A 23867-nucleotide genomic window follows, 5' to 3' on the forward strand; every position below is an offset into this window, starting at 1 on the left:
GCCCTAGTCGATGAGACGAGGCAGGGGGTCGAAAAGGGGGAACGACTAGTCGCCCAGAGAGAGCAGAGAAGACTTAGAGGATAGGTATCCTCTCCTTTAGACAAGATGCTGGAAACCAATGACAAGACGTAAATATCTGTCAATTTTGTGAGGTGCTGCAACCTCTCTTTCTAGAAGCATGAAGAAAAGCTGTATTATAGAATCCTATCCTATCCCCTAACACCACTTATTGTATATTCATATGTACTGTTGTGCTGCTCTACAGGCTTATGTTGTAGCCCCAAACCCAGACCACCGTAAGGACTTCCCTGCCTTAGCTGTGGGGAGATGAGTTCTCTTACCAAGACTACAAAGGACTCCCCCAGTTTACATTTGCCTCCTGTTGAAAAGGGTTGCACCTTAACTCTTATTTAAGCATTGTTGTTTGTTTTTTGCTTTTCCAACTGGTGCTTGTGTACATTTTGGTGTTATTTTTCCTTCCGGCTTGTGTTCAGATAAGAAGCACTGTGGAGGCAATGTTGAATTCGTCCTGTGACAATAAATGCACTGTTGAAGATAATGGCTTGTCTCATCCAACTTTGTTCCCTATAATGGACACAACCGACCAACGCTAACATCGGTCTTGCACAGCTTCAGAATATTTGCAGCCATTTTCTGATTATTTCCCAATGATTCTACATGTTGAATGGCCACTGTTCGTCGACACCCAGCAGGTGATCTACTGCTCACAGCTGACGTTCGTGTTGGTCTGTTTTGTCCTTTACATACTTGAGTTATAGTTAAGGGATATTCTACATTATGTACCTCCGTGGTGACATCACAGATGTATAGCTGCAGACTCTGAACATTCAGATCACTCCCCACAGCACACAATATTTTGTATTTAACCTTTATTTAACTTATTTACAATGACGGCCTACCTACAATAGGGCTGTGTTTAAACAGGCAGCCTAATATTGGTCTTTTGACCAATCAGATCAGATCATTTGCCAATAATTGGGCAAAAATGTTTTATTGGGCTGCCTGTGTAAATGCAGTCTAAGACCATGAAAAATAAACTCTCCTGTGATCAGCAACCACTTTCCAGCTCCTGTTCTCAGTTGCTCTAATCTGGCACAATGAGGTGTACAAGAAAGTCATAAGTTGTGAATAGTTATAGCCAGGGGTGTCCCTGAACAGAATTCTATTTGTTTTTGTGTAGCACATGCACGGGACGTCAACATGCTTCGAGAAATGACAGAATCATAACCTGGTCCCAAGTAAATAACTGTCAATGACAACGGTCAGTATTAGTGGTGGTATTTATTTTAAAAGGCTGCTCTATTCCATGTGCTCGGAGCAGATATTTAGTGTATGATAATCATGAATGAAATGAGGCCCTCACCACCAGGGGGCGGCCCGTCAGAAAGTCCAGCACCCAGTTGCACAGGGCGGGGTCGAGACCCAGGGTCTCGAGCTTAATGACGAGTTTGGAGGGTACTATGGTGTTAAATGCTGAGCTGTAGTCAATGAACAGCATTCTTACATAGGTATTCCTCTTGTCCATATGGGATATGGGAGTGTGCAGTGTGATGGCAATTGTGTCGTCTGTGGACCTATTGGGGTGGTAAGCAAATTGGAGTGGGTATAGGATATCAGGTGATATGGAGGTGATATGATCCTTGACTAGTCTCGCAAAGCACTCCATGATGACAGAAGTGAGTGCTACGGGGCGATAGTCATTTAGTTCAGTTACCTTAGCTTTCTTGGGAACAGGAACAATGGTGGACATCTTAAAGCGTGTGGGCACAGCAGACTGAGATAAGGATTGATTGAATATGTCCGTAAACACCATACATGATTAAATGCATTACATTTCTATTGGCAATATTCTAAAAGATACTTTCAAAAGAGAATACCCTCTATAGTAGCCACTGTGCTTCTTCTAGAGGTCCAGTTTGAGATTGTTTTTTCACAAATTATTTAATCTACAAAACACCTCAACTCCCAAACTGGGCATGCACTGATCCATATCATACAAAGGTTAAGACATCTGCACAGTGCCTAGCTCAGAAGGACCTTCATCAACAAGCAGATTTACATGTTAGTGTTACAGTTCAGGATCATTCTGGGTTGCTATGGCATCTTTCTACTAGTAGGTAAACAAGCATGCAATGAGCATCTACATCTGAAATGGCTCTTTATTCCCACTACCTATGGCCAGGACTAGTTGTGCACTATACAGGGTATATAGAGTGTCATTTTAAGACACACACCCTTTATGTTATACTTTTGTTCCATGATATGAACAGTAAAATATAAAAAAGTGCCTTGTGATAAAAAGGGTTGGCAAATTTATTCCAAACTAGCCAAACATGGTTTACATCTCAATCATATCTTCCCATTCACAGTTAGAGACATCAATTTTCCACATCAACATCACTAGCAGAGAGAAGGGAAGGGGTTAAATGATTCAACATGGAACCAAGAATGGCAGCATCCTGACTTATGAGCCTCTGAGTCTGCTATTGAATCTGATCAGCCTGGCTGGAATAGCGCTCACCCACAGTGTCATATGCATCATATGAATCCCCGAGCTGATTGGGTGGAATGCATATTGGAGTGGGTCTAGGGTTTCTGGGATAATGGTGTTAATATGAGCCATTGCCAGCCTTTCAAAGCACTTCATGGCTACGGACGTGAGTGCTACAGGTCTGTAGTCATTTAGGCAGGTTGCCTTAGTGTTCTTGGGCACAGGGACTATGGTGGTGTGCTTGAAACATGTTGGTATTACAGACTCAATCAGGGACATGTTGAAAATGTCAGTGAAGGCACCTGCCAGTTGGTCAGCACCTGCCCGGAGCACACGTCCTGGTAATCCGTCTGGCCCCGTGGCCTTGTGAATGTTGACTTGTTTAAAGGTCTTGCTCACATCGGCTACGGAGAGCGTGATCACACAGTTGTCCGGAACAGCTGATGCTCTCATGCATGCCTCAGTGTTGCTCGCCTCGAAGCGAGCATAGAAGTGATTTAGCTCGTCTGGTAGGCTTGTGTCACTGGGCAGCTTGCGGCTGTGCTTCCCTTTGTAGTCTGTAATAGTTTGCAAGCCCTGCCACATAAGACGAGCATTGGAGCCGGTGTAGTACAATTCAATCTTAGCCCTGTATTGGCGCTTTGCCTATTTGATGGTTCGTTGGAGGACATAGCAGGATTTCTTATAAGCTTCCTGGTTAGAGTCCCGCACCTTGAATGCGGCAGCTCTACCCTTTAGCTCAGTGCGAATATTGCCTGTAATCGATGGCTTCTGGTTGGGGTATGTTGGTTGGGGTATATTGATAAAGCCAGTGACTGATGTGATGTACTCCTTAATGCCATTGGAAGAATCCCGGAACATGTTCCAGTCTGTGCTAGGAAAACAGTCCTGTAGTTTAGCATCTGCTTCATCTGATCACTTTTTCATAGACTGAGCCACTGGTGCTTCCTGCTTTAATTTTTGCTTGTAAGCAGGAATCAGGAGGGTAGAATTGTGGTCAGATTTAACAAATGGAGGGCGAGGGAGAGCTTTGTATGCGTCTCTGTTTGTGGAGTACAGGTGATCTAGATTTGTTTTCCCTCTGGTTGCGCATTTAACATGTTGATAGAAATGAGGTAAAACTGATTTAAGTTTCCCTGCATTAAAATCCACGACCACTAGGAGCGCCGCCTCTGGGTGAGCGGTTTCCTGTTTGCTTATTTCCTTATACAGCTGACTGAGTGCAGTCTTATTGCCAGCATCCGTCTGTGGTGGTAAATGAACAGCCACGAAAAGTATGGATGAAAACTCTCTTGGCAAGTAGTGTGGTCTACAGTTTATCATAAGATACTCTACTTCAGGCGAGCAAAATAAGGAGACTTCCTTAGAATTCATGCACCAGCTGTTGTTTACAAATATGCACAGACCGCCCCACCCTCGTCTTACCGGAGTGTGCTGTTCTATCTTGCCGGTGCAGCGTATATCCCGCTAGTTGAATATCCATGTCATCATTCAGCAACGATTTCGTGAAACATAAGATGTTACAGTTTCAGATGTCCCGTTAGTAGGATATTCGTGATCGTACCTTGTCTAATTTATTGTCCAATGATTTCACGTTGGCAAGTAATATTGACGGTAACGGCTGCTTTCCCACTCGCTGTCTGTGGATCCTTACGAGGATCCCCGCTCTGTGTCCTCTGTACCTGCGTCTCTTGCCAATGACGGGGATGTTGGCCTTGTCAGGTGTTCGAAGTACATCCTGTGCATCCTGCTTGTTGAAGAAAAACTCTGTCTAATTCGAGGTGAGTGATCGCTGTCCTGATATCCAGAAGCAATTTTTTGCCGTAAGATACAGTGGCAGAAACATTATGTACAAAATAAGTTACAAATAACGCAAAAAAGCCCCACATAATAGCACAATTGGTTAGGTGGCCATAAACTGCTGCCACTTCCGGCAGCAGTTGTCTTAATTTTGAAAGATACAAGCTATATTACCTTTTATCCTCTATGCTTCAGCTTTCTGGCTCTGTTTGAATGTGGCTTCATTGCTCGTTGTTCCTTGCATGCGATTGGCTTTGGTCTTGGGGGTGGCACACAGCCTGGGAGACAGGACTGCCTGTCAGGCGCTGTTCAGGGCTTAAATGCCCCATGAGCAGTGTAGAGTTGCAAGTGCAGATAGGATGCGACAGGCTCTCGGTTGAACGAGTACGTATCCCAGCATGGCGCACTGTACTGCTCAGTGAGGGACCGCGCCGGACAGGAACCCACGACAACCTTTCACCTCATTTAGGAGAGGGAGGGCGGGACTAAATGTCCCCAGGGTCCAGAGGACAACAACTGGAAGTTACTTCCCACCGGAAATTACTGTAGAAGTGAGCACGTTGTCAATGGATTTCTTTTATATGCATTATGCACTATTATTGGCATATCATTTTATATTAGCAAATGAAAACAAAAGCACAAAATGAAAAGGAATGACAAATCTAAAGTTACTAAAATCATTAAATTTAAAGCTGCAATATGTAACATTTTGGGACCACCAAATTCACATAGAAATTTGAGGTGTAGATCTGCCATTCTCTTTGAAAGCAAGTCTAAAAAGTATTAGATTTATTCTGTTTTGTTCAGTTTGGTACACCAGGATCCAACAGCTGAAAATACAATATTTTTGGTTATTGAAAATATATTTCACAGCGGTTTAGATGGTACAATGATTCTCTACACTTTGCTTGTTTTATCACATAAACTGAAATGAGGCGTACTATTAGAATTTTAGCATATTGCATCTTTAAGAGATTGATAGTGTACAGTGATGAATCACAAATTGTTTGCGATAATAACCACAGACACCAATTTCGCATAATGAACTTGATTGAGAATGACATGATCAAATAAAAAATTATGGCAAAACACCAACAATGTGTGATTACTCTCTGTACCGCTATACATTTGAAAATTTTTTGTTCTAATGAATTTCAATAAGCATAAGGGAGACCATTTTAATGTATGTACTGTAATGTATACATGTCTTTCTGTGAGGAGCATCCCATTACATTTTGGTGTTTTGGCTTAAGGCTAATTTCAATCAGATTGTTTTGGCGGTGTCGGAAGTGGAACTGCGTTAAAGCTGTCAAATTCACAAGCAGCTCGTTGTGTGACCTTATATAACGCCATCGGATGCAACAAAACCACACCTGACTATAATCCGACAAATCCTATGCAGCTGGGTTAAAGTTCATGCAGCCGTGTTACAAGTTCAAACACTTGAATTAGACTGATAGGCATAAATCCCCCACATCCAAATTAGCATGAAAACATGCATTAGCCTAACATCAATGGTTTGACATTTGAAAGTAATTATTTCTAACATCGATAGAGCCTACACTTTCTAGCTCCGTTTTGAGCTTCTAACACGGAAGGGATAATAAGGAAGGGTGTTTTTTTGCACACAAGAAAAGCCGCTCACCGATATGTCAGCTCAAACCACAGTTACACCTCCAACACCGCCAAAACATCTGCTATGCGGATGTCGGCCAACGTTGGTTAACGCTTAATCTAGGCCTTAGTCTCCAGATGTTCCTCACATGCATACATCTGTAAGAGGCTGTTATTGGGCCTAGCATTGCGAGGTTCTATTACCAGTTACAGTTAGCCCTCCTTTATAAGTACCACTTGAGGCCAGCCATCAGCCTGCATGAGGACTCTAAGAGCATGCAGGCCACTTCTACTTTTAAGGTGCACTTATTGCCCATCTATGGTGTTTTAGGTAACATTCAAAATGAGATATTATTGTTTCACCCACTGGCCAACGAGCAGGCATTACAGTGGTGTTTGGAATTAGGATTGAGGTAGACACAGAGACCGACACACAGGCTAGGATCATGGTACTGGAGGGCCGTTTAGGAGAAATAGTATACTGCTCAAAAAAATAAAGGGAACACTTAAACAACACATCCTAGATCTGAATGAAAGAAATAATCTTATTAAATACTCTTTTCTTTACATAGTTGAATGTGCTGACAACAAAATCACACAAAAATAATCAATGGAAATCCAATTTATCAACCCATGGAGGTCTGGATTTGGAGTCACACTCAAAATTAAAGTGGAAAACCACACTACAGGCTGATCCAACTTTTATGTAATGTCCTTAAAACAAGTCAAAATGAGGCTCAGTAGTGTGTGTGGCCTCCACGTGCCTGTATGACCTCCCTACAACGCCTGGGCATGCTCCTGATGAGGTGGCAGATGGTCTCCTGAGGGATCTCCTCCCAGACCTGGACTAAAGCATCCGCCAACTCCTGGACAGTCTGTGGTGCAACGTGGCGTTGGTGGATGGAGCGAGACATGTTGTCCCAGATGTGCTCAATTGGATTCAGGTCTGGGGAACGGGCGGGCCAGTCCATAGCATCAATGCCTTCCTCTTGCAGGAACTGCTGACACACTCCAGCCACATGAGGTCTAGCATTGTCTTGCATTAGGAGGAACCCAGGGCCAACCGCACCAGCATATGGTCTCACAAGGGGTCTGAGGATCTCATCTCGGTACCTAATGGCAGTCAGGCTACCTCTGGCGAGCACATGGAGGGCTGTGCGGCCCCCCAAAGAAATGCCACCCCACACCATGACTGACCCACCGCCAAACCGGTCATGCTGGAGGATGTTGCAGGCAGCAGAACATTCTCCACGGCGTCTCCAGACTCTGTCACGTCTGTCACGTGCTCAGTGTGAACCTGCTTTCATCTGTGAAGAGCACAGGGCGCCAGTGGCGAATTTGCCAATCTTGGTGTTCTCTGGCAAATGCCAAACGTCCTGCACGGTGTTGGGCTGTAAGCACAACCCCCACCTGTGGACGTCGGGCCCTCATACCACCCTCATGGAGTCTGTTTCTGACCATTTGAGCAGACACATGCACATTTGTGGCCTGCTGGAGGTCATTTTGCAGGGCTCTGGCAGTACTTCTCCTGCTCCTCCTTGCACAAAGGCGGAGGTAGCGGTCCTGCTGCTGGGTTGTTGCCCTCCTACGGCCTCCTCCACGTCTCCTGATGTACTGGCCTGTCTCCTGGTAGCGCCTCCATGCTCTGGACACTACGCTGACAGACACAGCAAACCTTCTTGCCACAGCTCGCATTGATGTGCCATCCTGGATGAGCTGCACTACCTGAGCCACTTGTGTGGGTTGTAGACTCCGTCTCATGCTACCACTAGAGTGAAAGCACCGCCAGCATTCAAAAGTGACCAAAACATCAGCCAGGAAGCATAGGAACTGAGAAGTAGTCTGTGGTCCCCACCTGCAGAACCACTCCTTTATTGGGGGTGTCTTGCTAATTGCCTATAATTTCCACGTTGTCTATTCCATTTGCACAACAGCATGTGAAATCTATTGTCAATCAGTGTTGCTTCCTAAGTGGACAGTTTGATTTCACAGAAGTGTGATTGACTTGGAGTTAGATTGTGTTGTTTAAGTGTTCCCTTTATTTTTTTGAGCAGTGTATTATACAACAGTTTAAATAATTGAATAAAAGGCATTTACAACAGAGGGCAGGCAGCCAGACTGTGCTGCTTTTCAAATATCAGATCATTCCTCAAGGTTTTATATACTCTTTAACTGAGCTTTCCAGATATTTTACTCTGCTCCAATAACTTGCTATTACCCTGGATTTCAATCACTACAGCACTGTCACTAAGCACCAGTTAGTGAACAGAAGTAAATCACCCACCAATTCTCTATATCCGCAAATGATGTGGGTGTCAACTAGACACCTTTATTACATGCAGTTAGTTAATGTGATTCATGCGGAAATTTACCCCACAACCATTACATAAACTAGACACTATAGCCTTGTTTATACCTGTCACTACCAAGTATGTCTTGATCTTGTCCACTTTCTGATTGTGCCCACATCTTCAGAAATGCATGTATGCATGGTATTAACATGTGTCTTATCTGTTCACTGTTTCTGCATTGTGACCAGAGCTTCTGGTCTCTCCCTATGCAACTTATTTGACAGATATTTATTTATTTATTTATTTATTTTAAGACACATATTGAAGCCTTAAGGCAGTAGTGCCACGTGTCAATGATTTTAGAGAACAGGATAATGATTTAAATGGTTTCACTGGCCAGATCCATCTACACTTGTAAGATTTCCAGACACAATGTGTGCCTGACAACCTTCAGAGATGGTCAGGAAGATCGGATCACAATCACAATGGGTCTTTCAATCGTCTAAACCTGTTTAAAAATGTGGGCACAATCAGAATCTGGACAAGATCAGGACAAAGGGAGTATTAAGGCAACCGTGTATAAATGGCCTTATATTTTAGCATACTCTGAGTGAAATTGATATATTGATATCAATGTAAAGTGTAATCATCACAAAACTACCTTTTATCTACAACACAACTCTCAACTATCACACTATTTTCAACTATCATGCAGTCAGACGCAATTCGAATGTACCATTCAAATCAGATGCTTTTATTTACAGTGTCAAATATAACAATGCCCCGGACAGACAGCAAGTTGTGCCTAAAATAAACCACATTCCAAAGCCTGCATTCCGTCCCGGAATCAAAGGCGACTGGGCCTTCCGGGCCCCCACAGACAACAGGGCTTTCCCGGCTTTTTTTCCTTGGATCACAGCCCTTTCCCAGAAGTCCATCCATGCTGATTAGCTGTACAGCGAAGGGGTCCATCCCAGATCAAACGTGACCCTTGTCTTTCTGACGGGCTTTCATTTGAGTCACTGTCACCAGCCCCCCACCATCAAAACAATGTCATCAAACCGCATTGGGCGAGGGGGGACTGGCGAGGGGCAGATGAGGGGGCAACGTAGTTGAAGAGCACGTGTCGCAAGGCACACAAAAAAAACATGCGAGGCATGAGGAGTGAATAAGCGCAGTAAGTGGGGGATCCATCTTGTCAGTGTCACAGAGAATAAAGATTTCCCTTGGTACAAAAGGCTTTGAACTTTGGCCGACAGAAAAATCCTGATTGCTCGAATAGGTCACTGGGGCCCTGACCTCATAAGACAAGATATTGCTCAGTGATTTGTACATTTTCATTCACTGAAAACGCCCCTTTCCAAACACCAGTTAGAGAGCTCGAGTAATGCTCTCTGTAGAGATAATTTCCTATTTAATCCATAGTAGGTCATTTGGTTCATTATAATGACCACTTCCACGTTCCTAGTGTAATTAGTGTAAAGTCTGAAGGAAATCGTCTTAATTAAAGCACAGATTTGTTGATTCGATTTTTAACAGGACTACAAGCTTGCCTGTGGTAGTGTAAGTGAATGTGTTTGCTTCACTCTTAGTGTTTCCTCACGGCAATTATCTCATTTAATGAAACTATTTTCTAGAAACCAGTGTCCCGGAGTGTACGTTTAGCAGTTATTCCCCTAGACACTAGTCCTCCTGTAACTAAGATGAGCTCAAGAGCGCAGATGTTTTGCCTCTCTACTCCATACAGATGTATAGAGTTCGCAACATTGTATCTGTGCCATTATGGCATCTGCATCTCCATTTAAAGTAGTCCATTTTCTTCTGCTTTGATGTTTGAAAAAACGTGTAAAGCTAATATTGGTAATTTACCACCACCTGCAGTGCTGGATTCTTGAACCAAAGCTTGTGTATCATGAATTTATTGTGGCTACTAGATGGCGGTCATATAGCTTAAAGCCATTTACAAACTAGGCTAACCAATTTGAAGAAGATAATGTTCTGATCATTGGCTGATCACTCCCAACCCATAGGAATCCCCACCCAGTTGACTACATTAAAATGGTGGAAGCCCTCAATGGCAATGAGGGCTTCCACCTATTATCTTCTCTCATATGAGCTTCATTTTTCACTTTAGACAGTCATGCAATAAAACTACCTAGCTGTATGCTACATAAACTAGAGGATAGACTTGAAAGACAATCCATATAAATTGATGTTTTGAAACTTAATTTGAGCATAAGCAATCGTTCGTGATAGTTCATGAACATGTTCTTTTACAGTAAATAAAATAAATGAAATAAACTTTTTAAGAGCACCTCTAGTTAATTTTAATCGTTACCTTTCTGTGAGCTAGCATAAATTCAGCACGTTTATATAACATTAAATATTGACATGACATTATAATGAAGTAGAAATAAATACAGATCATTATATAAATATACACAAATGTATTTGAAACCCGAACTGATACTGCCATATGGAATGAGAGGCATAGAGTACTTTATTTCTAGAGTCTGTTGGTATCAAACACATTGTAAATGCATCATCATGCATATACTGTATAACTGTGTTTTGCAATTTATTCTACAAATCAAATGATCGACAATTTCACAGTGACATGAGACTTATGTGCATGTGGAGTTGTTTCAAGTAGTGTAAAAAGTTACTCACACTCTTTTTGGATTCATCATAATCAACCCAAACCTTATGCTTCCTTTTCATTACTCATATTAGAGATAGTTAGAAATGATCGTTTTCTTTACTGAACAAGGTGTGGTGAGAAATACACTCACTGCCTGCTTGACAGCTGTGTTAACAGGCCCTTAAAATAAGGTGTGATGTTTGCAATGTATGCACAGGCATTAATGACCAGGAGGTAACAATTAGCCTTAGAAATGACTGGGTGGGCTCCAGGCAGAGGTTGCACCTTTACCACAGATCCAAGATCAGCTTTCACTACCCCAATTTCACTCGTAGCCATTGAGGTAGAACAAAACACAGACCCTAGATCATGATGAACGTGAATGAGGATGCAGCCCTCCGGCAGGAGATAATAGGTGGGTGGGGAGTGATGTTAGAAGAGAATGAGGTAGAAACATACGACTGGCTCAGAGGATGAGCTTCAGGTATATAGAAGACTATAAACTCTCCCTGTGGTCGCAGGCACTAACTGTGTGTTCACAAAGCTAGGACACGGGGCATTCTCTTTGAGCTCCAACAGACAGAGGTTTGGTGGTGAATAAATCGAACACACTTAAAAAATGATCTTTACCTTTTTAAAAACTACAACATATTTTCACCTAACATTACAATATTTTTGGGGGACAAAATCAATAATCAACTCTTTGTAAAAAAACATGACAAAAAAAAGAATATAAACAACTTCTCAAAACACCAGTTTACATACGTACATATCTCTATGTCACAATAAACCATTTATGACCTTAAGTTTGAAATAAAATACATAGTGATTCTTTGATGTTTATATCTCATTTCTCCCTTGTTTTGCAAAAGCACCATTGTAAGTATAAGTTAATGGCTAGTTGAGTTGTGTTTGTTCCAAGTGAGGTATGGTTGAGCATAGCATATTTTCACATGTGTATTGAGCACTGGTGATCGCACCAAAATAAACTATTTACAAAAGCGAATATATAGACATATCTAACATTACATAAATACACTCATATCAAACACCTTTTGAGCGGTGGGCCTTGGACCTACTGGTTGGGCCGGGTTCTTATGTCTGTGCTAGTAAAAAGGAAGGAATCTGGGTCAGGACTTCAAGCTGTGATAAAATGACTATTATCCCGAAGAATCACATAATTGATCAAATAATACAGTTATCACTTTATTCTACAGTCCTATTTCAGCTGGTGTTGACACTATTGTTTCTTTTTAAGAATTTAGCATAATTGGTAACTACCCGGCACTTACATTACTAAAAAGTAATTATTAGGTCATTATCATGTAATTACCATTTACAATGACATTTCTGAATTAATACCAGGTAAATAGAGGACTATAAAATAAGGTGTAAACATACGATGATTAGTAAATTCTCTATAAAAACTGCATGTGCCTTAAAGGGGCAATCTGCGATTGCTACATCCATTTTTTCTTTTACTTTTGTCATTCTATATAGCCATTGATTCTTGAAGAATGTAACTTATATTAACTAAGGAGCTTAGTTTAACTGTCTAACCCCATCAGAACCCAACATATAACCTTTATTTACTTCTTTGTTCGTAGACAATGTAATTGTAAACAAAACACTGTATAGCCTCAAAACATGGTTAAAACTATAATTTTCATGTCATGGATGGTCAGTCCTAGCATCCATAGCTCTGTCTATGCATTTAAGAGTGGTTACATTTATCCAGCCCCACCCCTTAGCTGTTTACTGAAACAGAGTTGGGGGGGTGGCGCTTTGTTATTGTTTGAACTGCATATTACACACTTTAAGACAAATGACATTTTTACAGTTATGATGGTCAATAAAGCTTTAGCATCAGAATGATGTATCCATCTCTAGAGTATATAAAAACCCATTTTCTTTGCCACATGTAAAAAAAAAAAGAGTATGAATAGCAACAACACTCGAGAATATGTCCATTCTTTGGGTGTTAACAAAAAAAAACAATGCATCTTAAACTCCTGATATACAGAAACATTGATCAATATTTGCATATGAACAACGAATGACTAAGTGTGCGAATACAAAGAGCAATAACAGAATCATTGGATGTCAATTCTATATACATAGGAAACGAAGAAGAACATCTCTTAAGTAATAAATTATCTTTTAAAACAATATTTTACAAACTATCTTTGATTCTGATACAAACTGATCCTGAATTTTTAACACTAAGACTGATAACAGGGAAAGTGTTCTTATGGTCACAACTGTCAATTAAGCTTTTCATACTTTTTGGTGTGTTGTGTGTATTGTGTGTGTCCTGTCTCTTATGTGGAACAGAAATCAATTCCCAACAGTCTCTAGAAGGATGACCAGTCTCAGGTGCCACGGGAAGGGTAACAGTGAAATGGAAAGTGGACTTTCCAGCATGTAAGCGCTACAGAAACAACCTGCTCTCTCAAGTTTGATTGTTTGTTTGTCAAACTCTGTGTGTAGTGAAATGAGAGGACTTTTAAAAAAGATGGTGGAAGAAAACGCGTATATTTACGAGCGTACTGAGCTCCATGGGTCTGTGCTCCAATGCGGGTTAGACGGGCACGCATGAGTATTGCACTGCTCACGGTCGGGCGGTTTGTCTAGAATCTCACAGCTCAGATCGTTAAAGCGCTCTCCGTTGGGCCTCTGACACGCCACCAGTCGTGTCTTTACTCCTCCCCCACACGGCTTGGTACACTGCAGGACAGAGCAGATGAAGGAATAGTGTGTAAACAGAGCCAGGACAGTTGATTCACTCCATTGTCACAATACAGTTATCTATGACCTCTGACCTTTAACCCCTCACCTCCAGCACAACCCAGGAGGTACATGATGACATACAGCCCAGCAAAGCAATTTCAGAAGAATGGAATTGTAGAATAATAACCGCTATGATAACGCCAAGGTTCATAACAATGAGATGATGCATTCAAAGTGTGACTAAACCCCCTCAGTGTATTAGTGCTGTAGGATGGCTTGGGTTCTCTCACCTCTCCCCAGTTCCCGTAGACCCACTGTGGACAGGGTCCGGATTCACAGGAGCGCTGCTCGATGGGTTTGGAGCGATCTTCACAGTTGTTGGCAGCATAACCATTCTCATCTTGGCATACCACCACACGCCTCTGGAAGCCACCCGCACACGTGCTCGAGCACTGACGTCACAGGGAGGAGAACACAGAGTGAGACAAACGGTTCACACACTCTCACATGTACAGGTATTTATGCACTAACTCAGAGACAGGCAAGTAGACATTCAAACACTAATACGCATACATTCATGAGCATGTATGGACACAATAACAAAAACATGTTCAAACACATACATGAAAATGTATGGTGCTCATCTATGCACACATAACTCACTGAGACAAGGGGATCCTGCAATAATACATTTACCCAGAGTCACAGTGTCACATATTGTAGACCTTTGCACATACAGACATCAGTTACAATGAAACAAGCGCACATATAAACACTCACTCACCATAAACAAATACAAACACACCAACCTACAGTATGTGAAAAAAGGTCCCCATTGACAGACAAGTATACAAAAACACACATACATCATTCTGGCAAAGGTCCGATTGACCACAGAGACTATGTGCTTTGGGAAACTGGATGGATAATGCACTGCTATATTAAAACACATATCCTCAAGAAGAAAATAATTTCCCATGATCCATTAAATAACACCAGCTATTTGGGGACACAGATTGTTGTGCAACTATAATAACCCAGTTTTTAATAACAGCTGTACAATAGGCTATTAACCGCCAAAGCCATCAGCACAACTCATTGACCTTAGTCAGGGGTAGGCAACGAGACTCAGCCGATGGACAATTTTTGTTGGAGCAGATGGTCAGGGGACCGGAACATAATTATAATAATTTATACACTGCAAATTGACCACAACTCAGCCCAAAAAGGGATTATATTTGAAAATAACAATAATTTCATACCTTGATAACATTGAGACACGATCACGTGATTTTTTTCATTTGTTAGAATACTTAGGAACAGATTTCTTAAATTAAACACATTTTTAAGTAAATTCCTGGTGATTTTACAGTCTTTTTTGACCAAAAACGAAAATCTATCCACTCCCAAAAATCAGTAAGAAACTTTTTTTGTCCATCGGGCCACCTGTTGCCGACCCCAGATATAGGTTGTATGCATTAATTCAATGTTAAGAACCCTAGGACTGCAAGATGATTGTAAATGGTTAATAAGAAATTCACCGCTCCCCAGGGTCCTGTCCTCCATTGGTGGGCCTGGGTTCGTCCTCCGCTGCGCCCATCGGCAGCCGTGGGCAGGTTGTTGCGGACGCCCCCGCTGGGCGAGGGGAAGGGTCGAGAATCACTGGAGCGGAGAGCAGAACACTGGGACATGGCACACTCCTGCTCTGTGGCTGGACGGTCGTCAGGGTCACACTCCACCACATCCACTATCTGGTCACTGAGGTTCAAACACACCACCTGGCGAGTTGTCTTCCCCTGCCCGCAGGATACAGAGCACTGCGTACACACACACACACACACACGCACACAGGCACACACAGTAAGACAAACAACATACAAACAACATACAAACAATGTCGTAGCAGCTTAGGTCAGTGTCTTGTCACTTTAAACATGGCTGACACAAACAGATAGCGTAGTTACAGTACTTTAAGGGACCCAGTTTGTCAGATCATTGGAACTTTTAACAGGCACCGTGTATGCGCATGTACAAGCTAAAACTAGAACACTGAGGCTGCTTTAATAGTTGGGTCTCATAACGGTAGAACACAGTCATTAAACTTCATGAACTAACTGGCCCATCCATCCGCCATGCCATTCTGTAGTTATCACCCCCTCCATCATGGGTTCATTTCCGGTTCCATTCCATATCAGGAGTGTCTAAAGGGAACTTTCAGAGTCAGATCCGTCTCTTTCTCTGTGCTTCTGTTTGCTGTGGCCTTGGGCTGAGCTGCTTCCTGTCTGCCTGGAGGTCACTGAGTCGCTCTGGCATAAATAAGCAGTCAGGAAGACTCTCCCTGTCACAGCCTGTATATATCTATCTATGTGTGTGTGTGTGTGTGTGTGTGTGTGTGTGTGTGTGTGTGTGTGTGTGTGTGTGTGTGTGTGTGTGTGTGTGTGTGTGTGTGTGTGTGTGTGTGTGTGTGCATGGTGGCCATAGCTGCAGCATGGTGGGAGTATGACTAGTGATCTCTGTCTGATGAGAAAAATCTGTAAACCACAAGGATCCTAGCCCCTCTCTACAGCCCCTCGTCACTCAACCCTCCCTCTATCCCTCACGCTTCCCTCCATCCCTCACGCCTCCCTCCAGCCCCATGCCTACCTCCATCCCTAACGCCTCCCTCCACCCCTCACACCTCCATCCCTAACACCTCCTTCCATCCCTCACGCCTCCCTAGACCCCTCACGCCTCCCTCCACCCCTCACGCCTCCCTAGACCCCTCACGCCTCCCTCCACCCCTCACGCCTCCCTCCACCCCTCACGCCTCCCTCCACTCCTCACACCTCCCTAGACCCCTCACGCCTCCCTCCACCCCTCACGCCTCCCTCCACCACTCACGCCTCCCTAGACCCCTCTCGCCTCCCTCCACCCCTCACACCTTCTTCCATACCCCTGCCAACCTTCCAAACACCCCTGAGCCTGTTTTATCACCTCCTCCCCTTGGACCAGAGAAACACCCAATCACACAAAGTCATTATGAATTGTGGTCTGAAAAGCACAAACCACAGCTAAATAAACTTCAGATATTATAGGCCACTGAGCTGGCTAGAAATACAAGTTAATGAACAGTGCAGAGAGAGCATATAATGGTAGACAGATTTCCCTCTAGAAGAACTGTTCACAAAGGTTAAAGGCTATAGCAATGGAGGAAAACACCATATCCGTAGCCACAAGACCCTCTAGTAATGTCAAATATTAAGTGGATATTGTATACATTCAATATATTTTAAGTGTACACAGTATGTGCATTTAACATGGTGGTGGATTGAAAGACAGTAGTTACTTACTGATGTCCATTCTAGGACCTTCCACTGTCCGCAGTGGACTACAATGCACCAGTCGCTGGCCGGGGGCTTGACCAGGTGGGAGCAGGCAGAATCCTCTGCAACCCCACCCTGGATGTCACGGCAACTAACGTAGCGCATCCGGGTCCCTTTGCCGCAGGTGGCACTACACTGTGGTGAAGAAGGAAGAAATCAGTACAGTACAGTGCAACACACACACACAGTATTTAATAGCTACAGCGAGTGGTAGTGCAACCAATAAAACCAACCTGTGTCCAAGAGCCGAACCTCCACTGGGTTTTGTGTGAAAGGTGTGAGGGGACTTTGGTCCCAGGGGGAACTGGGTGGCTGACAGGACACTGGGCCGGTTCACAGTCCTACAGGGACAAACAGACACATCCATCAAACCAATCACACTGACAGAAACACACCACACAGTACTACACTTTCATCGACTTACTGGACACAACCTAGACAGCTCTGACAGAAGGGTACTCACCAGACTAAAAGTAACAGTGTTACTCTGACAGATCCCAGAAACACACAACGTTAAGCCCCTCCACATGAGGCCAACCTTCTGAATAACCTGACGCCTGTCATAACGTGTCACAGTGGAGTGGTATCCCAGTCTCCAATGCCAACACTGGGCTCCTTCCCCACCTTCCGCCCTGCTCTACTCCATGGTGCCCTCTCATGACCTTTGAACCCCTAATTCTGGGGTGAGCAGAGAGGGGCCTAACTCAGGTTTAGCAGGGCCATAGAGGGCTCCACATTCCACACTCTGAGTCCTCTGAGTGGAAACAAACAGGACCCTGGCAGCCAGCCAGCCAGGCAGGCAGGCAGGCAGGCAGAAAGGCAGGGGGAACACAACCTCCACAGCCTCACACTCACGCAGTAAAATACACCGTAAAACATGCAGTAAATGGTTGTGAAGGTGGTGGGAGAAGAAGAAGAGAAAGAACGAAGGAGGTGAAACATGAGAAGGTACTCTGGTTCTAAAGGCAGCCAAGGCCTGTCTATGACACTGTGGGTGTGTGTTGATGTACGTTGTGTACACGTCTGTGGGTAGGTGGTAGGAGGCAAGTGTTAAGTCGTCGTTGTGTATTTTTTGGTTTTCTCCTTCTCGTTGGTCAACTCAGGTAGAGATAAGCTCCATTCTTTTCGCTTTCCCCCTTTTCCAGCCATGCAGTAGTTTAGGGTGGGCGGTCTCGGAGCCGACTTCACGGATGACTGGCTGGAATCACAGGGAGGTGAAGTGACTGATTCAGGGTCACTGGGCCTGACGGCTGAGTCGGGAATTAAGGCCGGGACCAGGGGGGCCTCCCTGGGACCGGAGTCTCAGTCTGCGTTTATGGCCCAGCCCAGCCCAGCCCACCACTCCACACCCTACCCTGGCCTGCCCACCCCATGCCCCAGGAAAACAGACCATTCTGCCTTCCAACTATTAGCGTGGAGAGAGAAAGAAACAAGCCCTAATAAACTAAACTGATGCATGGGGAGAGGTCCATAAAAGTAGAGGTTCATGAAATGTGTGACGATTAGTCAGCAATTGTATGAATGTGAGTTTGTGTTGGTCATTTTCGACACAGCAGGAATTGTTTTACTGAAGAGGTTTTTCAGATAGGTTCACATAAGGTGGAGAGAACCAGCCTACACACATTCCATCTTGTTCATTATAGACCGCATAGAGCCACGAGTTGATTATCCCTTTTATGAGTTCAACATCCACTGAAGTAGCTAGCAAGTTTACTAGATAGAGACAGCAGTTGCCTCGGTAACCAAACAAACAGACTTGCTAGTTGAGCTAACCAAACTATTCATCCGAGCTTGTTATTATGAACATCGAATTCAACAATGCTAAAAAAAAATCTATTTGACTTTTGCTTTTAAAAGCAGCTCAAACACAGTAAGAATGAACTATAGCCTTTGAATTCTACCGTGCAAATATACCGTGTGTTATATGGAAATAATGCACGCTCTAGAATGCCCTTCAAGTCAGTCAGAAACGAGTATTCAACAATGCCATGGTATAAACTACAGTACAGGACTGTTAACATATCGACATTAAGGTGGGAAACTACACTATTACACTACAGTACAATACTGTTAACATATCGACATTAAGGTGGGAAACTACACTATTACACTACAGTACAATACTGTTAACATATCGACATTAAGGTGGGAAACTACACTATTACACTACAGTACAATACTGTTAACATATCGACATTAAGGTGGGAAACTACACTATTACACTACAGTACAAGACTGTTAACATACCGACATTAAGGTGGGAAACTACACTATTACACTACAGTACAAGACTGTTAACATATCGACATTAAGGTGGGAAACTACACTATTACACTACAGTAAAAGACTGTTAACATATCGACATTAAGGTGGGAAACTACACTATTACACTACAGTACAAGACTGTTAACATATCGACATTAAGGTGGGAAACTACACTATTACACTACAGTACAAGACTGTTAACATATCGACATTAAGGTGGGAAACTACACTATTACACTACAGTACAAGACTGTTAACATATCGACATTAAGGTGGGAAACTACACTATTACACTACAGTACAAGACTGTTAACATATCGACATTAAGGTGGGAAACTACACTATTACACTACAGTACAATACTGTTAACATATCGACATTAAGGTGGGAAACTACACTATTACACTACAGTACAGGACTGTTAACATATCGACATTAAGGTGGGAAACTACACTATTACACTACAGTACAAGACTCTTGACAGACAAACGATACCCCTGGCAGACTGTAGGTGTGACTTACATAATAACCAAGGTGAGGACAGTTTCCAAGAATAATCCAGGAATGTTTTGCACCATCACCAGCCCTGCCCCATGGCTGGGTTTCTGGGGTTAGAGCCAGTTCCCCCTCCCCCTCCATCACCCACCCCCAGAACCCCCCTGCTCCCTGACAGGAGCTTTCGTGCGCCCCCTGCCGTGGAAAGGCCCCTTTCTCCTGCTCCTTCATGCTTGGTAAGGAGGCGGACGGCTGGAGGGAGACAATCCCAGCTATGTGTCTCCGTCTGGGGGTAAACGCGGCCGGACACAGCCCCCCACTGACCCCCCTTTAGACAACAAGGCTTTATTGAGTTAAGGTGATAATGGACTGGGTCACAGTGTGTCATTGACTGTACCTGTGTCGCAGCCTGCACAGGAAAAAACCCTTTCCTCACTATAAAATGTAACACCATTCTACAAATGCAGGGGAAGGGGAAAGTCACATGGTCAGCTCACAACTAAGCATTTAAGTAGTGTGTCAGGAACGGATAAGGGTGTTTGTGTGTTCTACTGAGTCTGACAAATCAAGCCCTGAGTGGTCTAATACTGAGAAAATTGCATGTAGGCCTCACTACAAGTTATATCCTCACAAATGTCACATGAAAACTGAGTAGTATACAAGGGCTGTAGCCAAAGCATCCACAAAACTGCTTTCACTTATCCCATGTTAATTCTCCAGATCTGTGCAGAGGAGATGGGGAACATATAGAGATGTTGAGATGGGTCTTAGTGGACTGTGTCCTTACCTGAGTGTCAGTGGGCCGTGTGGCCGCGTTACATTCAGTGTCGTCCATGACAGACCCATATGACCCCACAACGCACTTCACTGCTCGCATCTGGTAGCCTGGTCCACACGAGGTAGTGCACTGTGTTCACCAAAGAGAGAACAAGAGAAAAGAGCGATATAAAGGAAGAGAGAGAAAGATTAAAAAAAGGGACAAAGAGTAATTCAGAGAGGGACAACAAAAAGCCAACATTGCAAAAATGACTAACTAAGGTGAAAAAGTACACTCCCTTTGAGCCTGGTCAGACTAGTGCCAGCAGATGACAGGCTTCATTACCATAATGCATGAGTAATTCATCTACTTTCCATTGCTTTTTTTCCACTGTATCCAAGTCAGTGGGTAGACACACCACACTCTTTTCTACCTCAGTGACTCCAATGAAACAAGGTCAAACTTGTGTGGCAGCAACTTTAAACAATCTTTATTAAGAGCTGTAATTTTATTGTGAGGAGCTGTCATTTTATTGTGTGGAACTGAAGTTTTATACAATTTATTTTCTGTTTTGGCCAATTCCATGGTATAGGAACACCTAATCTCCATCACACATGTAGGTTTATAGGCAGTTTGAACACACAAGTTGATTTATAAGAGCCTAGTTTTGATTTGCAAAATGTTGCAATACCTTTCTAGACTAGAGTCTAAGAATTGCTACAAAGCAGCTGTTTTTCATCCTCAGAGATCTACACTGATTATGCTTTAGCAAGCATAACGATTGTGCACAGATTTTGTGTGCTTATTTTGGTATGTGAATGGGGGATAGACTAAATGAGTGGCTTAGATTATCTTTCTTCTGTCAATGCTCTACATCTGGAGAAAGCATAGTATAGCATTCCACATAGCTAAAACTCTGAAGCAAAATGGGCTTATTATGGAATATACAGTAGTATAAATAGGTGATCCATTGGGTCATATTCTAATATTTTAAACAGTTGGACACATTTGGAATAACACAATATGTTCACAAGACATGCCACCAGAGATCTCTTCACAATCCCCAAGTCCAGAACAGACTATGGGAGGTGCACAGTACTACATAGAGCCATGACTACATGGAACTCTATTCCACATCAAGTAACTGATGCAAGCAGTAGAATCGGACTTAAAAAACAGATAAAAATGTACCTTATGGAACAGCGGGGACTATGAAGAGACACACACACACACACACACACACACACACACACACACACACACACACACACACACACACACACACACACACACACACACACACACACACACACACACACACACACACACACACAGGTTCAGACACACTCATACGCACACACACACGAGCACACGCACTCTACACACACGTACATTGTAATATTGTTGTATGGTGGTATTGTACCATTTGTATTGTAGATATGTAATGGTGCAATAATGTTAAATGATGTACTGTTTTATATTTTGTTGTATGTGTGATGTATGTGCCTTAATGTTTTGGACCCCAGGAAGAGTAGCTGCTGCCAAGGGGGATCCATAATAAATACAAATACATAATCATCACCACTCTCATACACATGTCACTGTACGGTTTGTCAACAGGTGTGCCTCACCTGGCCCCAAGGTCCGACCTGCCACGAGGCACAGTCCTGCTGCTGACATGTCTGGACCGACTCAGGCTTGGACGCAGAGTCACAGAAGCGGTCGTCCCGTCGGTCCTCCGCAAACTGGCACCATGTCTGCCGGTGCTTGTACCCTTTCCCACACGTCACCGGGCACTGCAACAACAGTCAACAGGCAGAATGAGAAACATGGGGACACATAGCATAAAGCCTCTGGAAAGTACGCTCAGAATGAGGACAACAGTGTGTGTGCAATTAACAGTAGCTTTGACATGTACAGTAGGTTACTATGTGTGTACAGTATGTGTTTGTTTGGGATATTTAAGCAAGGCCGAGGTGTGTAGTATATGGCCAATATACCACGGCTAAAGGCTGTTATTAATCACGACGCAACGCTGAGTGCCTGGGTACAGCCTTTAGCCGTGGTATATTGGCCTTATACCACAAGAGGTGCCTTATTGCTATTATAAACTGGTTACCAATGTAATTAGAACAGTAAACAAGTCATTTTGCGTCATACCCATGGTATATTGTCTGATATACTGTACCACAGCTTTCAGCCAATCAGCATCCAGGACTCAAACTACCTGGTTTATAATATAAAACATTTGTGGAATGTGACACATAGCCTTTTGAGCTGCTTGGACAGAATGTGAAAACTATGCAATAAAACTAGTTATTGCACCACATACTGCACTGTACATGACGAGATATAACAAGGACACTAACTATCAACATTTGGATTTGATCTTTGACCCACTTCACAGGCGCTCTGTAATTTTTACATCTTTAACAACAAACTAGACGTAGCATAAAAAGGCCATCTGGGTTCTAAATTCATCAATTCATCAATTAATTTCAAGTGATAATCAACATTTCCAAAGCGTAGTCCAAACATTCTCCATGGAACTGACCTCAGACCAGTCTCCAGTCTTCCACGCAGGACACAGGAACTCATTGCAGTTCTGGGCGGTGGTCAGCTTGTCTCTCTGGCTGCACTTACTCTCATCACTTTCTGCCTCAGAGGACTTCCCACACACGGCTGCACGACGCCGGGACCCTCCGCCACAGCTTTTGGAGCACTGAAACACACGCACACGTATTAAACCTTTGTCTTTCTGTTTTGCCTTCTCTTTTTCTTAGCCCACCCAAAAACAGGTGGTCTCACCTCTGACCAAGAGGAGTACTCCCAACCGGCCGGGTTACAGTCTCCATGGCAACTCTCCTTGTCCTCAGGTTTACGTTGACTGCTGCAGTAACGCTCGTCCACCTTCTGGGTCTTTCCATCGGTACGGCTGAGTTTGGCGCAGTAGATCTCCAGTGTACGATATCCCACTCCACATGGGACTGTACACTCACTCTTCCGCGCTACATGCCACCTGCACAGACAGGAAAGGTCATAGGTGAGAGACGCTGACAGGAAACATACAGATCGCATATATAAAGACTGACAGTGATGAAGAATCTGTGATATGGACAGATGGAGAGTGGTTTAGGCAGTACCTGATTTCACAGTCTGCATTGCAGGGTTCTGTGACCATGGCTGGTCTGGCAGCCCCATGGCACCTCTGGTCTGAGACCACCACACGGTCCGACTCTCTACTACACAGGATCTTCCTCTTACGCTCTCCTGATGGAGTGTGAGAGAAGGTTTAGTTCCTTGGTCATGGTCCTGCTGCTTTTGGTTTCTCCCTGGGATTGAATCGATTGGCTAGAAAGTCCATGCACGCTTGGATTCTTTGGAGTCTAAATCAGACACT

The 23867-nt window shown here is 43.5% G+C and overlaps 1 protein-coding gene across 1 annotated transcript in view; it reads right to left on the reverse strand.

The window, feature by feature from the left end:
- Positions 1 to 8950: 8950 nt before the first annotated feature.
- Positions 8951 to 23867, reverse strand: part of adamts9 (ADAM metallopeptidase with thrombospondin type 1 motif, 9) — a 42611-nt gene continuing 27694 nt past the window's right edge. The window contains exons 19-28 of the mRNA XM_014133425.3: positions 23611 to 23737; positions 23276 to 23486; positions 23022 to 23189; positions 22099 to 22263; positions 20498 to 20617; positions 17184 to 17291; positions 16918 to 17085; positions 15130 to 15405; positions 13879 to 14040; positions 8951 to 13585 (exon numbers count right to left, since the gene is read on the reverse strand). Coding sequence (XP_013988900.1) covers positions 13397 to 13585; positions 13879 to 14040; positions 15130 to 15405; positions 16918 to 17085; positions 17184 to 17291; positions 20498 to 20617; positions 22099 to 22263; positions 23022 to 23189; positions 23276 to 23486; positions 23611 to 23737 — 1694 coding nt within the window. The 3' untranslated portion in view covers positions 8951 to 13396. The remainder of the gene's footprint in view (positions 13586 to 13878; positions 14041 to 15129; positions 15406 to 16917; positions 17086 to 17183; positions 17292 to 20497; positions 20618 to 22098; positions 22264 to 23021; positions 23190 to 23275; positions 23487 to 23610; positions 23738 to 23867) is intronic.

This window comes from Salmo salar, chromosome 12, assembly GCF_965601325.2.
Source record: "Salmo salar chromosome 12, fSalSal1, whole genome shotgun sequence".
In the NCBI taxonomy this organism is placed as follows: Eukaryota; Metazoa; Chordata; class Actinopteri; order Salmoniformes; family Salmonidae; genus Salmo; species Salmo salar.